At 39.4% G+C, this 11,588-nt stretch overlaps 2 protein-coding genes across 5 annotated transcripts; both read left to right on the plus strand.

Annotated features, from left to right (window-relative positions):
- Nucleotides 1–1,104: 1,104 nt before the first annotated feature.
- On the plus strand, nucleotides 1,105–4,433 carry LOC116176384. Its single transcript, XM_031494912.1, has 6 exons — nucleotides 1,105–2,493; nucleotides 2,538–2,610; nucleotides 2,761–3,623; nucleotides 3,671–3,828; nucleotides 3,876–4,200; nucleotides 4,247–4,433. Exons 1-6 carry the CDS (start codon nucleotides 1,834–1,836, stop codon nucleotides 4,298–4,300), a joined length of 2,133 nt encoding a protein of 710 aa, XP_031350772.1. The 5' UTR covers nucleotides 1,105–1,833; the 3' UTR covers nucleotides 4,301–4,433.
- A 2,824-nt stretch (nucleotides 4,434–7,257) lies between these two features.
- LOC116177454 (spermatogenesis associated 6-like protein) lies at nucleotides 7,258–11,278 on the plus strand. Of its 4 annotated transcripts, XM_031496437.1 has the most exons (8): nucleotides 7,258–8,809; nucleotides 8,855–9,030; nucleotides 9,083–9,266; nucleotides 9,309–9,478; nucleotides 9,525–9,721; nucleotides 9,767–9,960; nucleotides 10,007–10,086; nucleotides 10,235–11,277. In XM_031496437.1, the coding sequence occupies exons 2-8, from the start codon at nucleotides 8,983–8,985 to the stop codon at nucleotides 10,589–10,591; spliced, it is 1,230 nt and encodes a 409-aa protein (XP_031352297.1). In that variant the 5' UTR covers nucleotides 7,258–8,809; nucleotides 8,855–8,982; the 3' UTR covers nucleotides 10,592–11,277. The 4 variants fall into 4 exon arrangements, with proteins under 4 accessions (XP_031352297.1, XP_031352296.1, XP_031352299.1 ...); XM_031496436.1 differs by having other exon boundaries at nucleotides 7,258–9,030; XM_031496439.1 differs by having other exon boundaries at nucleotides 7,258–9,030; nucleotides 10,228–10,366.
- Nucleotides 11,279–11,588: the final 310 nt, after the last annotated feature.

The following is an 11,588-nucleotide window of genomic DNA, read 5'->3' on the forward strand; positions in this document are numbered from 1 at the left end:
GTTTCTTTCTTATACCAAAGAGTATTATGGGTACTCTTTGCTTATACAGTGTAGCACAGCCTCGAGGCCAGAACGACAAAAGACTTTTGGATTAGTCACTTCCTTCCCGACCCCGAGCTATTACTGATTTTGTGCGGGGAAAATGCGCTTTCGTTGGTCGCGAGTGACCACGTTTTTAACTTGTTATGGAATAGATGCACATAAAGTGATGAATATACGAAGAATCGCATACGATTCAGTAGGGGAATTTTTTGTTACTCAGCTCGTATTGGGAAACCAGACTTTTCATCCGGCTCATATTCAATAGCACCGATTCTTGAACTCGTAGAAATCGATTGGTGAACATTTGAGATCGCTGTGTCTTTTCGTTCTTGAGTTAGACGATGAACAGGCGCACAGGCGGACAAAACCATCACGTAAGAGGATTTTTTATTCTTCCGATTACATTGTTTTACCCTACTCTACATCCAACATTGTAATCAATAACATTATGGTTGGTGATTTGTTATAGTTTTGAGTAGAAAAATTATGCAGACACAGTTTAATGTTACAATTTGCCCTCGAATTTGCCTTACGCACTGTAATTTTTATCACCTGCACGTTAGTAAGAGAGGTATTGCATTGGGGTAAAAAATGACCCCCCCCCTACTTTTTTTCGGAAATACACGTTTTGAAGCACCAGGATTCCGAATCCAACAACATTTTGATGATGTCGGTCTGTCTGTAGTGTACTGTTATTGTAACCAAATTTGGTACACATATTCTTAGATATAAAAGGAAGAGCTGAAAAGCTTTCGGGGAGAATAGCGCATGCGCAAGTGTGTTAAACTTCATATCTGGTACACGTCATTAACGGCTGAACCGATTGAAACCAAATTTGGTACACATATTTTTGAACCTAAAAGAAGGTACAACGCGCATGCGCCGGTGTGCGAGTGGTATCTCTGCTAACCACAGCAAATTTTATAATATAGTGCTATTAATTTCATTTTTTTTTCAGTAAACTACTGTAACTTGTTACTTTTGTTCTTGTTTTCTTTTGCGTTAATATGTAGGTACCTATTACACTATTACACCAAGTGGTTTTTATTGGATATATGATTTAGCTGCGTATCCTATTGAGTGACTAATTTAAAAATAGTTAGGTAACATTTTCTATTCCAAAAATGTACAAGGGCCCCTCCCTAGCGCATTTTCTTCCGGCGCCCCTGGCGCCAGTCCTATTCTTCTTGCGAATAAGAGGTGGTCCACCACCAGGTCCTTGATTAAGGAACCCGCCCCCTCTTTTTGAGCAATTGTACATGGTTATAGACAGTTTTTTTTCGTCATATGATAAATTTACCATCCCTTTTTTCTGTCCGAGGACTTAGCTTACTTATTCTATGCGTAAATCCACCTCAAGCGAATTACTCTTAAAAGGAACTTGTGACTAAATAGTTTAACGCTGGGGTATGAGTGCTTCTGCTTGATATATGATTCTGGAAGCATTTTGCTTAAAATAATTTATTTACACGCTGTAATTTTGGCCGCTAGACTAAAAGTCAACGAGAGGAATAGTTCAACAGGTGACTAACATTTGTCCGTTTAAATTTGGAAAATTGTTTGAAACATGAAACTACATGAAATTATTACATTATCAAGGGACGGCCATTTCTAGACCCTCCTGTATATAAAAATTATAGGGGAAAATATGAAAAAGTTGGTAACACGAAACACCTGTCGTGTGGCAGCACTGTTTAATTTCATTTCAAACTACAAAAGGTAACGAACAACAAAAGAAGAAGTGTCACAGTGCAGTGAATTGGTTGATTGTATTTAACTGAATATCCATTAATGGATAAATGTTTAGTATCCGTTTGTGTTCCGACCAGTGAAATATCTACAATGGAGGAGAATTTCAATTTAATAGGTTTTAACAGTCCCGAACAAAAATCTGCAGAAAATGCAATCAATCTCTCACCTGGCGATAACCCTTTTGATCTGTTATCACAAAACGCAGATTTACAATTTATGGACGAACTTAAAGATTTTGAATACTTTATGAAAGGTGAATTCATTGGGAAAGAATCCTTGGGTATCTTAAAACTGGAAACTTTAAATGCCAGCTGCAACAGTGAACATTTTTTACATAGCCCAAGTTTTGACCATCAGGCGTCCAGAGAAGGTCTGCTGAATGTCGCCTACTTGCAGCTGCCGTCGTTGCATTTAAACGATAAAACAGAGTCGATTAGTAGCGGATCGCGTTTTAACTCGGGCAGCCTGATGCCAAGCGAGCCGTCGAACATCTGCTCTGTGAGTTTCGAACGGTCTGAAAATCTTCTAAATGATGCCTTTATGAGTAACAAGCGTCAACAGAGAGCTGTGTCCGATTCCACTTCGAAACCTCACGAAGGAGTGAAAGTTACGCCCGCCTTATCTTTGCCTAGTGTGTTTAATAAAAGTGAAGTAGATCAGGCCAGTAGCAGGTTGGAAAGGGATTTTTGCGATAGTTTTGTAAGTATCCAATTGATCTTGTTTATCTTCATTCTTTTTTGTAGAATGATTCTGTTTTCATTGAAGCCAAGGATGTGGCCGCCAAAATCGCAGATGGGTCAATGGTTTTAAATAAATGTAAGTTAAATGTATAGAAAATATTTGTTAATACAGGGTGTCACATTTTTATGTTGTCAATACTTTTTTAAAATAGAACACCCTGTATATTTTTACATGATTTTTGAAGTTGGGAATTCCCTGCATTGGATTAAATTATAAATGTTGTAGGTGTACAAGATGTATTTCTGGACCATACAAGCCCACCGAAGTTAGTAGACCTTGATGAAGAAGAATCTTTCAATAAAGATAATGAAATATGTTCACAACCGTTACCTCAAGAAGTAATTGAGAATGACGTTGCACCAACCGTAGAAACCTGTGAAAAAGATGCAGTGAAAAAAAATTTATCGAACATATTTAACGGTGCCGAAAGGAGACAAAGTCACAGTAGTAGCGGGAGTAACGGAAGCACGCGAGACCCTAACGAGATACTATTCAATCTCTCGGCGATTATTAATAATGATAGACGCGATTTGAGACAAAGCAAAGAGGGTCAGCAATTGTTGTACAGTCTCGCCGATATTCTTTGTACAGACAATTTATCTAAAAACAAATGTAACGATAACTTGGATGATTCCGGCCACTCTTCAATTGAACAAGACCAGAATAATCACGATGTTCACGCTTGTTTCGAGGTTTTGGATTTTCGTGTCATTAGTAAGTCGAGTGACGATATGCAAGCACTCGATCTGTCCACAAAAAATAAAGTTGACGGTGGCAGGCGTCTCAGTCAGTCGTTCACTCTGGCTTCATCTCCAAAACTGTTTAATAGGTTAAAATCGCAAAGTTCTTCGGGTTCTTCTGTCTCTAACACGAAATTAGGAAATGCTAGCAAATTAAAGCCGAAAAAGGTCGATGAAAAGCCACAATCGGCTAGAGGGCCTTTAAAAGCAGTCATACCGGTTGTGAATATGGCAAAGCGAAAAAGTATCGGCGGAAAAGCGAATGTCAGCAGCGTTACACCGCCAAAATTGGGGGTGTCGCACCCGTCTTCAATTTTCGCAACAAAACGTACCAGTACACCAATAGCTGTAAGTTTGCCGGAACATTACAAAAGTGTAATCGAACATTAATCTAGGAACCTCAGCTGAAACCGATCGCCCAATCAACTCCCACTGTTGGAATACCCAATTTGGACCGCAACAAACCCAACTCCTGCTCCTCCCAGTTAAAAAAGCGCAAGTTTTACTGCCCAATTTCGCCCTTTCCACAACAGAACAGCGCCGATAAGAAAAGGTAAAATCTCCCTAAGTTGGACCGTTTAACATACATTTCATTTACAGCATGGACCTCAACTCTACAAAATCGTCTCAATCGGCTTCAACTCCCAATCTCTCAGCTCAATCGATAAAGAGTTCTGCATTACCGTCACCTAAGTTCATGTACCGACGGCATTCGGCTTCGGAATTAAAAACCGAATCGAATGCGCCTCTTGCGCGCCGCTACAGTATTGGTTCTGGGAGTAAACCAAATATAGTGAATAGATTAAAGAAGACCGTCTCGAGTGTCACTAATACAGGGATTAAGAAAAATACTACACTTCCAAAAAAGAGTACATTAAGCGAAAGTAATAGCGACACTGTGCCTAGTATTAAACCATCCACTTTGGTAAGAATACAAGTGCTTGGAAAGTTTGTTATTTTGAATGTTTTAGGTTGCCAAGTTTAAACGGAGCCTCTCTAATAAAGAAAATTGTCCTAGAAAGTAGTGGGGAAACGAACCTCTTTTATTATTGTGATATTTGTAGATGTTTTAAGATGTCTGTATTTTTGTATTTTATATTGATTGAAGTTTTGCTGATGTGGGAATTGTAATGTCTTTATGTATTTAATTTGTGGGCACGTCTTGTGTATTATGTCCTCATCAACTAAGTATGTTTACATAGCATGAAAGAGATTACATATCTTAGGATACCTATTACTGGTACTTCTGGATTACGATAGAAGGGTGGACAGACTCTGTATATACCTAGCTCTCAAATTCGGGCTCTACAAGATCGCGATTCTACCAAACCTCGCATGTGTTTGTTTACAGTGCCCATGAGTAACCTTAGGTTCTTTCTTGATAGTCCTGTGCAAAAACGCGCTAGGCTGCGAGATGCTCCTTTGAAGGCTTCTCTCGCATGGCGACAATCTAACATCATTTTGTGTTACACCTAGCCCTGTGCTGGGTTTGAGTGTCTTAAGTTATTTGCAAGTGGAAATAGTGGGCTCTAGACCATCAAACACATGTTTTGATTTCTAACTCATCTGCTTGCTCTAGTGCATGGTGACATGGGAAACCATACTAAACTGTATTCATTTTAAGAAGGTAGCGGTAGAACGTATAGGGAAGCTTTGACCTTCAGTATGATTGGTTAAAATACGAGTCGGTATTACACTGAAACATAAAACGAGTGGCGAATTTTGCAAGCTGGTAGTTTCTGTTGCCATCTAAACTGTTGAAGTGTCATTAACTGTTAATGTCAAAGATTTATTTCTGTTTGCAGTGCTGAATATTTCTACTTTACAATAACTTGGTGCCGTTTTATATTTTTCCTGTGTGTACTTATCTTCAAACACAGCGCCATCTACTACCTTCTTATAATGAATACACTATAGAAGTAATTTTACAGTGACCAAGTGCCTGTAGGGCAGTCCTACTATCACTGAAAATTCTGATAGTTTTGTTCTTTGGAATACAGTAGGAAGTTTGCCTAGATGGTTGGGTGATGTGGAAGTTTAGTTCTTTGGCGTAAATACTAGTGCCTGATGTTCCATTGTTTTAAATCCATCCGTGAAGATGAATATGTCTGGTTGGGATGTCACATCAAGGAAGATGTGATAGTTTTTCTCTAATATAGATTGAGGACTTAGTGAGTCCAATCGCCCTTCTAAGATAGGTAATACTTTGCCTGGAATTTGAGAATGGCCCAACTCAGTCCCCCCGTATTTTTCAGGTGCAAGGATGCCAGAGTGGCCTGCTCTCACATGGAGATCTACTGGAGGCAGACCCAGGGCCTCCATGAGGGCTATTTGAATTAACAGCGCGCCCGTGCAAGCAAGTCATTGCACATAGTGAAAATGTACTACGGTTGTGAGGCTGGTTTTAGGCCATCAGAAAATTGCTACGTAGCAGAGCATAGGTCTAAAACTGTGGTGTGCCCTATTTGCTTTTTCAGCTTTGAGCTCAATATGTTTGCTCCAATTCAGTTTTTTGTCAAGTTTGATTGCTAGATATTTCACTAACTGAAAATTGGAGGTGTTCTTGGAATAGCAGGGGAGTTCGAAGAGTGTTCTCTACACCATTCTTTGGTTGCTCTAAGAGCGAATTGTTTTAGTCTGCATGGAGTAGAGCCTCAATTTGCCCGTTATTAGTAGATAAATATATCGTCCGCATACACCAGCTCTTGTCATTGAGGCAACAGAGGAGGCTCTTTACAATTAAGTTCCACAGAAGCCTACCTTAGGGGCATCCTGTCACCACTGTGCACCTTAATATTTCATCGCCAACGCTGATGTGCACTGTTCTGAGATTTAGCAGGTGCACAATCCAGCCTCGTATGACTTTTGTTACTCTGTGGTGGCATAAAATCATTTTTAACGCATTTCCACAAAAATAAAAAAAAATGCGCTATTGTGGCCACTGTCCGTCCGCTCGTTGTGCGACGCTACTAGTTCTTTATCTTAAGAGCTATTGTTCTACTTTCTTCGCTATTTCGTTCGTTATGGTGTCGAGGCTTGCACCAAGAAAGGAATTTTTTCTGCGTTTATTGCTAAAAAAGTTATTGTAAAAAAACCAACAAACAGTTTTTTACATGTTCCATAATTTTACACGTTTGCCGTTTATTAACCATCCTAGAGATCATTTATAATTTTGTATTGTCTGTCTGTCCGTCTGTTCCTTTGCCTGTCTGTCCCTCTATCTGTCCGTGTGAACGATAATTTTGTTTAGAAATGTCCGATCGCTTTTACATCTCCGTTAGTTATGAACTGAATTGCATAAAATTCAATATGGGCATAGCCTTAGCCATATAATACGCAATGCCAAAAGTTGAGTCGAATCGATTCAAAATTCACTGTGCCCTTTTCGCATCTCGACCATTTATAAACCGAAATGCAAACTTTTTTTCTTATAAAAGTATTTGAATGAAATTTGATACATAGGCACTTGGAATAAAGGAAAATCTAACGCCAGTTTAAAAATTGGTTTTGCGCATGCGCAGTGCCAACTTTTTTATTTATGGAAGAATTTAAATGAAATTTGATACATAGGTGCTTGGAATAAAGGAAAATCTAGCGCCAGTTTAAAAATTTTATTTTTCCCATGCGCTGTGCCAACTTTTTTATCTATGGAAGTATTTAAGTGAAATTTGATACTTTGGCGCTTTGAACAAAGGAAAATCTAACATTAGTTTCAAAATTTAGGTTTGCGCATGCGCAGTTCCAACTTTCTTATTTAGAAAAGCATTGAAATGAAATTCTTGTTATAAACTGAAATTGAAATAGCATGTCAAAAATGGATTGCTCATGTGCAACGCTATCTTTCATATTTGTGGCCGGATTTTTACGATTTTAACAGAAGTTGCATCTTACAAATGGGAAATGAATGCAAGTGAAAATGCGCTTTATGTAAATCGTTTACGATTACTTTTTAACTTGTTATTATTTCGAAATGCGAAAACCGCTAGTTCAAACTGTTTGTAGTTCAGCGATCTCACAATGCAAGACTGACTGTAGATCTTCCTGAAGAGTATGCGTGTTGTTTAGGGTGCAGCGGAAACCATGTTAGCGCCATACTCCTTGTATGTATCTCGCACAGTCGTTCAAGTGTATTAAGGAGAAAAGACACTAATCTGTTTGGGGGTATGCTTTAGGTGTAGGTAATCGCCTTAGCTAAGCTTGAGGAATGCAATTTTTATCTCCCTCCAATTGCTTAGGTATGTAACTGAAAGCGATACAACCCATTCTCACTAGATGACAATAACATCCAGTCCCCATTGCAGGAGTGCTGGTATGCCATCTAATCAAGGTGATTTATATGCTGAGAACGATATTTCATCGCCCAGTGATTTTCCGTGGTAATACAGGAGGCTACTCTGGTCAGTTGAGATATGGCGCTGTGGTGGCTCCGAGAAAGTGGGCCACTCAGTAGCAGTACCTTGGCTGTCTCTGAAAGGTTATCCGTGTAGGAATTATCCTCTCGTCTGAGGCTAGCTGGGTTGTAAAATGAACTTCTCGTTAGAATTTTATTTAGGTGAGATGCAGAGGAAGTGGAACTCTTCTATGCCTCTCTTGACGCCTTCTAATATCCTTACATAGCCTTAGTTTTCTGCTTTTTGACCGCCCTGCACCACCACCAGGAGTAGTTATAACTTATAGGGCGCATTTTGGCAGTCCTCGGAGGACATGCCTGTTCAAGTGAGTTAGGTAAGATCATACTATGTCCTGTAAGTCGCAGGGCCCGAGAACCGTCCCCTAAAAGGTTTTTCTCCAAAGAGATGTTTGTAAAGATAAAGGGTTGTACCTATAATCGTTTCTTATGTGCGGGTTTCATTCCTTTTTATGTAATCCAGTGATTCATTGTCATTTGTATGTTGTTTGATGCTAGTAGGTATATAATGGAATGTTTATTTTAAGTTGCTTAAACCACTCCGCATTGTTGAATGGGCCTTTCCTTCTCTCTTCTAACAAAGCCACGGCAATTAACTGCTAATAAGATGGAAACTGTCAAACCATTGTTTTTGCGTGGTTGGTTACCTAATAAAAGGTTCCTCGTACCTACCATATGTCAATGATATGTGTTGTATGAAGGGTAGGTAATCTGTAAGGTTGCGTCCTCTTTCCACCCTCGTTCCTTTGGATCCAGAGGGTTCTCCACCCACAACGGAATCTGGTGGTAAGTCTTTAGCATGTTGCCTGACTGCACCTTTAAGTGGGGGAGAAAGAAGCGATGTCTGGGTTCATTTTCCTGACTGAGCGTTGAAACCAGGCGCGTCGGAAGGGGTTTGTTGACGTCATGGTGGGGAAACTGGGGTCTGCTTATGCATCCAAATGATTAATGCTAGGAAAAAAGGTTCTACGTCTTTTGTAGGAAATTTATTTTGTAAATACAAATGATTACCTATGAAAAAGTTTATAGTTTTTGAGACAGCTGGGCTACTTGGTGTGATTGTCAAAATAGGCTTTTGCGCCTCCAGTAAACTACTTCAAGCATTTCTAAACTGAGACAATCAATAGTTGAGTATGTATCCAAGCAACGGTACAATACAATTCTTTTTCAGCGTGTCAATTGTCATACGTTTTTGACACATGCCCTTTGTTTGTAAAAGTAAAATTGTGAACACCATCCGCTCAAATTTTTCGTATATACAATTCATAGCAATTATGTAGTTACTCGTGACTTCTGAGAATGCCGAGGAAAGCTTTACGAGTACAAATAGAATTAGATATTCAAGCTGTAGGTATACTTCTTCAGGGTAGGAATGATATAATGGTAAAGTAACTTGAAGGTCACATGTCCTGGTGTATGGTTGTGTCCAAATGGAAAAGTGTCCTTACAAATTTACATGCTTGACTCGTGCATTCAGACCACTGCTTTACCTCCAGTGTTTCCCCTTTTGTATCACGAACAGTTTATATTCTACAAAACGTTCCATACAGCACATACATTGGTAGAATTGCAGAGAGTAATCGGTAGGTACCGTCACCAAAGCAAAACTACAGTTTTGATTTTAGACAAAGACTTCCTTTATGCTGAATTGCTGCAATGGCAAAAGGGCAATACGGGTAATGTAATTGCTTCTTTCCAAACGTCACTCCATGAAGTTTTATATCCTTCCTCCACGGAAGGTACTTTATCTGGAGTTGATGTGGACTTACTAATGGAACCGTCAAAAATTTTCCCAGTAAACCACCGATTGGAAGAACCATATTATTTATTGTTTATTGTAGGGGATAATCGCGCCCAAGATTGAAATAAGCACTCGAGCTACGGTTGAGCAAATTGTATGCTCGAACGACCGCGCCAAATCGAGCCATTACGTTGTGAATCCAAAAACCATTCCTTCGAATTACATCCCGCGCGATTTAAAACGCAACAATAAACTACCTCGGCAGAAGAGGGTTTGTCATTCTGTGGAATATCATCGGTAAGCTGTCCCCGTTACTTGCCTACACTAATTGGCGATTGTCAGTTCCAGAAAGTGCGTCCCGAATAGACCGCAGTTCGAAGCAAAACCGCCCTTTGTGTTTAAGAAGCCAGAAGATGAACTTCTATCCAGAAAACCGCAAGGTATCAACGGTAATTATGCGACCAAATTTTTTCAAGTGAAGAAATTGGAGCTTTCCCCAAGGTCGAGATCGAGAGATGTTCCATCAAGTAACCAAGGTTTTTTTCAACGAAATCTATTCGTTTTCTAAATTTCTACTTTTAGAACAGAAGTGTTCGTGTGGAAGCATTGAGGAATGTCATGTATGTGCGAAATACAGCAGCTATTTCGACGGCGGAGCAATGGTACGATTTTTTTAACTAAAGGGTCAATTAAATTGGACGAATCTCACTACTAGCCGAGTTGAGCACTTTATTGGCGTTAGCTATTATGCAAATTCGTCCAATGCAACCAGACCCTTAAGGTAAATAAAATGATGTGTTCAGTTTACAGGTGAATGATCACTACACAACCGCAGATGCATTTGTTCGAAAGGTTTGTAGCGATCCGGCCAGTGGAAGTACCGATAATGCAATTCGTTGCAAACGTTCGCCTAATACCCCAGAACAGTACGGAACTCCTCCTCTCTGCAGCAACAAATATTGCGTTCGTTGCACGCTAAAACGAAGGCCAAGCGTTGCGAAACAAATACACGACAGGCTCGTGAGGACTTTAGATTTTTGTTCGCCGGTGAACAATTGCGATGAAGAACGAGATCCGGCTTCATGTACTATCACCGCGTGTTGCAGTCCCAAATCTAGAAATTGTGATCAAGGGTTTTACGAAAATTATGAACTATATCGGTGTTGATTGAATTTTTACATGGTTTATACACTATACTTCTTCTATTATAGTACCATATAATAATAATGCTATTGCTTACAGGGGCGCTTTAAATAAATATTGATATGTATATAATGTGCAAATTGAGATAAACAAATCCAAAAATGATGTTTTCAATTTCTCAAATAGATGACTATATCTACCGTGTGTCCCAGATTGAACACACCGATAAGCAAACCTCACGAAGGATCCACAAAGACTTTGGTATGGATTTGAAGTTAGCGGTCAACGTACGTTATTGCGCTGGCCTGATACTAGAAAGATTGAAGTAGCACGTTGAGCGCTAATGTCAAAGGTCTGCGCGAAAAAATACATTGCAGTCTCCCTATCGTGCGTTTTATCTGGGACACACTGTATTTACGCCAGAAAACAAATATGCAAAATTGAGGCCAAAACAATAAATAATAAACATTCATCAAGATATATGGCCACAAAACTTTTCAACCATCTTCCACCACATATCCGCAACTGCGCCTCCTCGAGGGAGTTCAAGAAAATGGCCCATAACCTGTTCGTCGATCACCCCTACCACAGTACTGGAGAGTATTTGGTTCAAAAGCTGTGATAACCTTATTTTTAATGTTTGTTTGTTACTGTTACTGTACTGATCTGTCTTCATGTCTTTTTACACTTATTTGTACGATCACTAATTGACAATCCAATATTACTTAATGTAATCGAAATGGAGTTAAAGAAAGAAAGAAACATTTTTCTGGAATAATGACCAACACATTGAAGGAGACCAGACGCATATTTTTGGACCACGCATTCACATATGGGTACTCGTCAAAGTTTAATAAATGTTGCATATCTCTAAAGAACGGAAGAAGGTATATATATTAAACATAGTACTGTACTGTACTGTGTCAATAAAGCAATACAGTCACTGGCAAAGAAACGTGAACCACGGCGAGATTGGACACGTTCGCCGCAACTGCCAAAAACCATTGCAGCAGCCGGAAAA

This window comes from Photinus pyralis, unplaced genomic scaffold, assembly GCF_008802855.1.
Source record: "Photinus pyralis isolate 1611_PpyrPB1 unplaced genomic scaffold, Ppyr1.3 Ppyr1.4_LG7, whole genome shotgun sequence".
In the NCBI taxonomy this organism is placed as follows: domain Eukaryota; kingdom Metazoa; phylum Arthropoda; class Insecta; order Coleoptera; family Lampyridae; genus Photinus; species Photinus pyralis.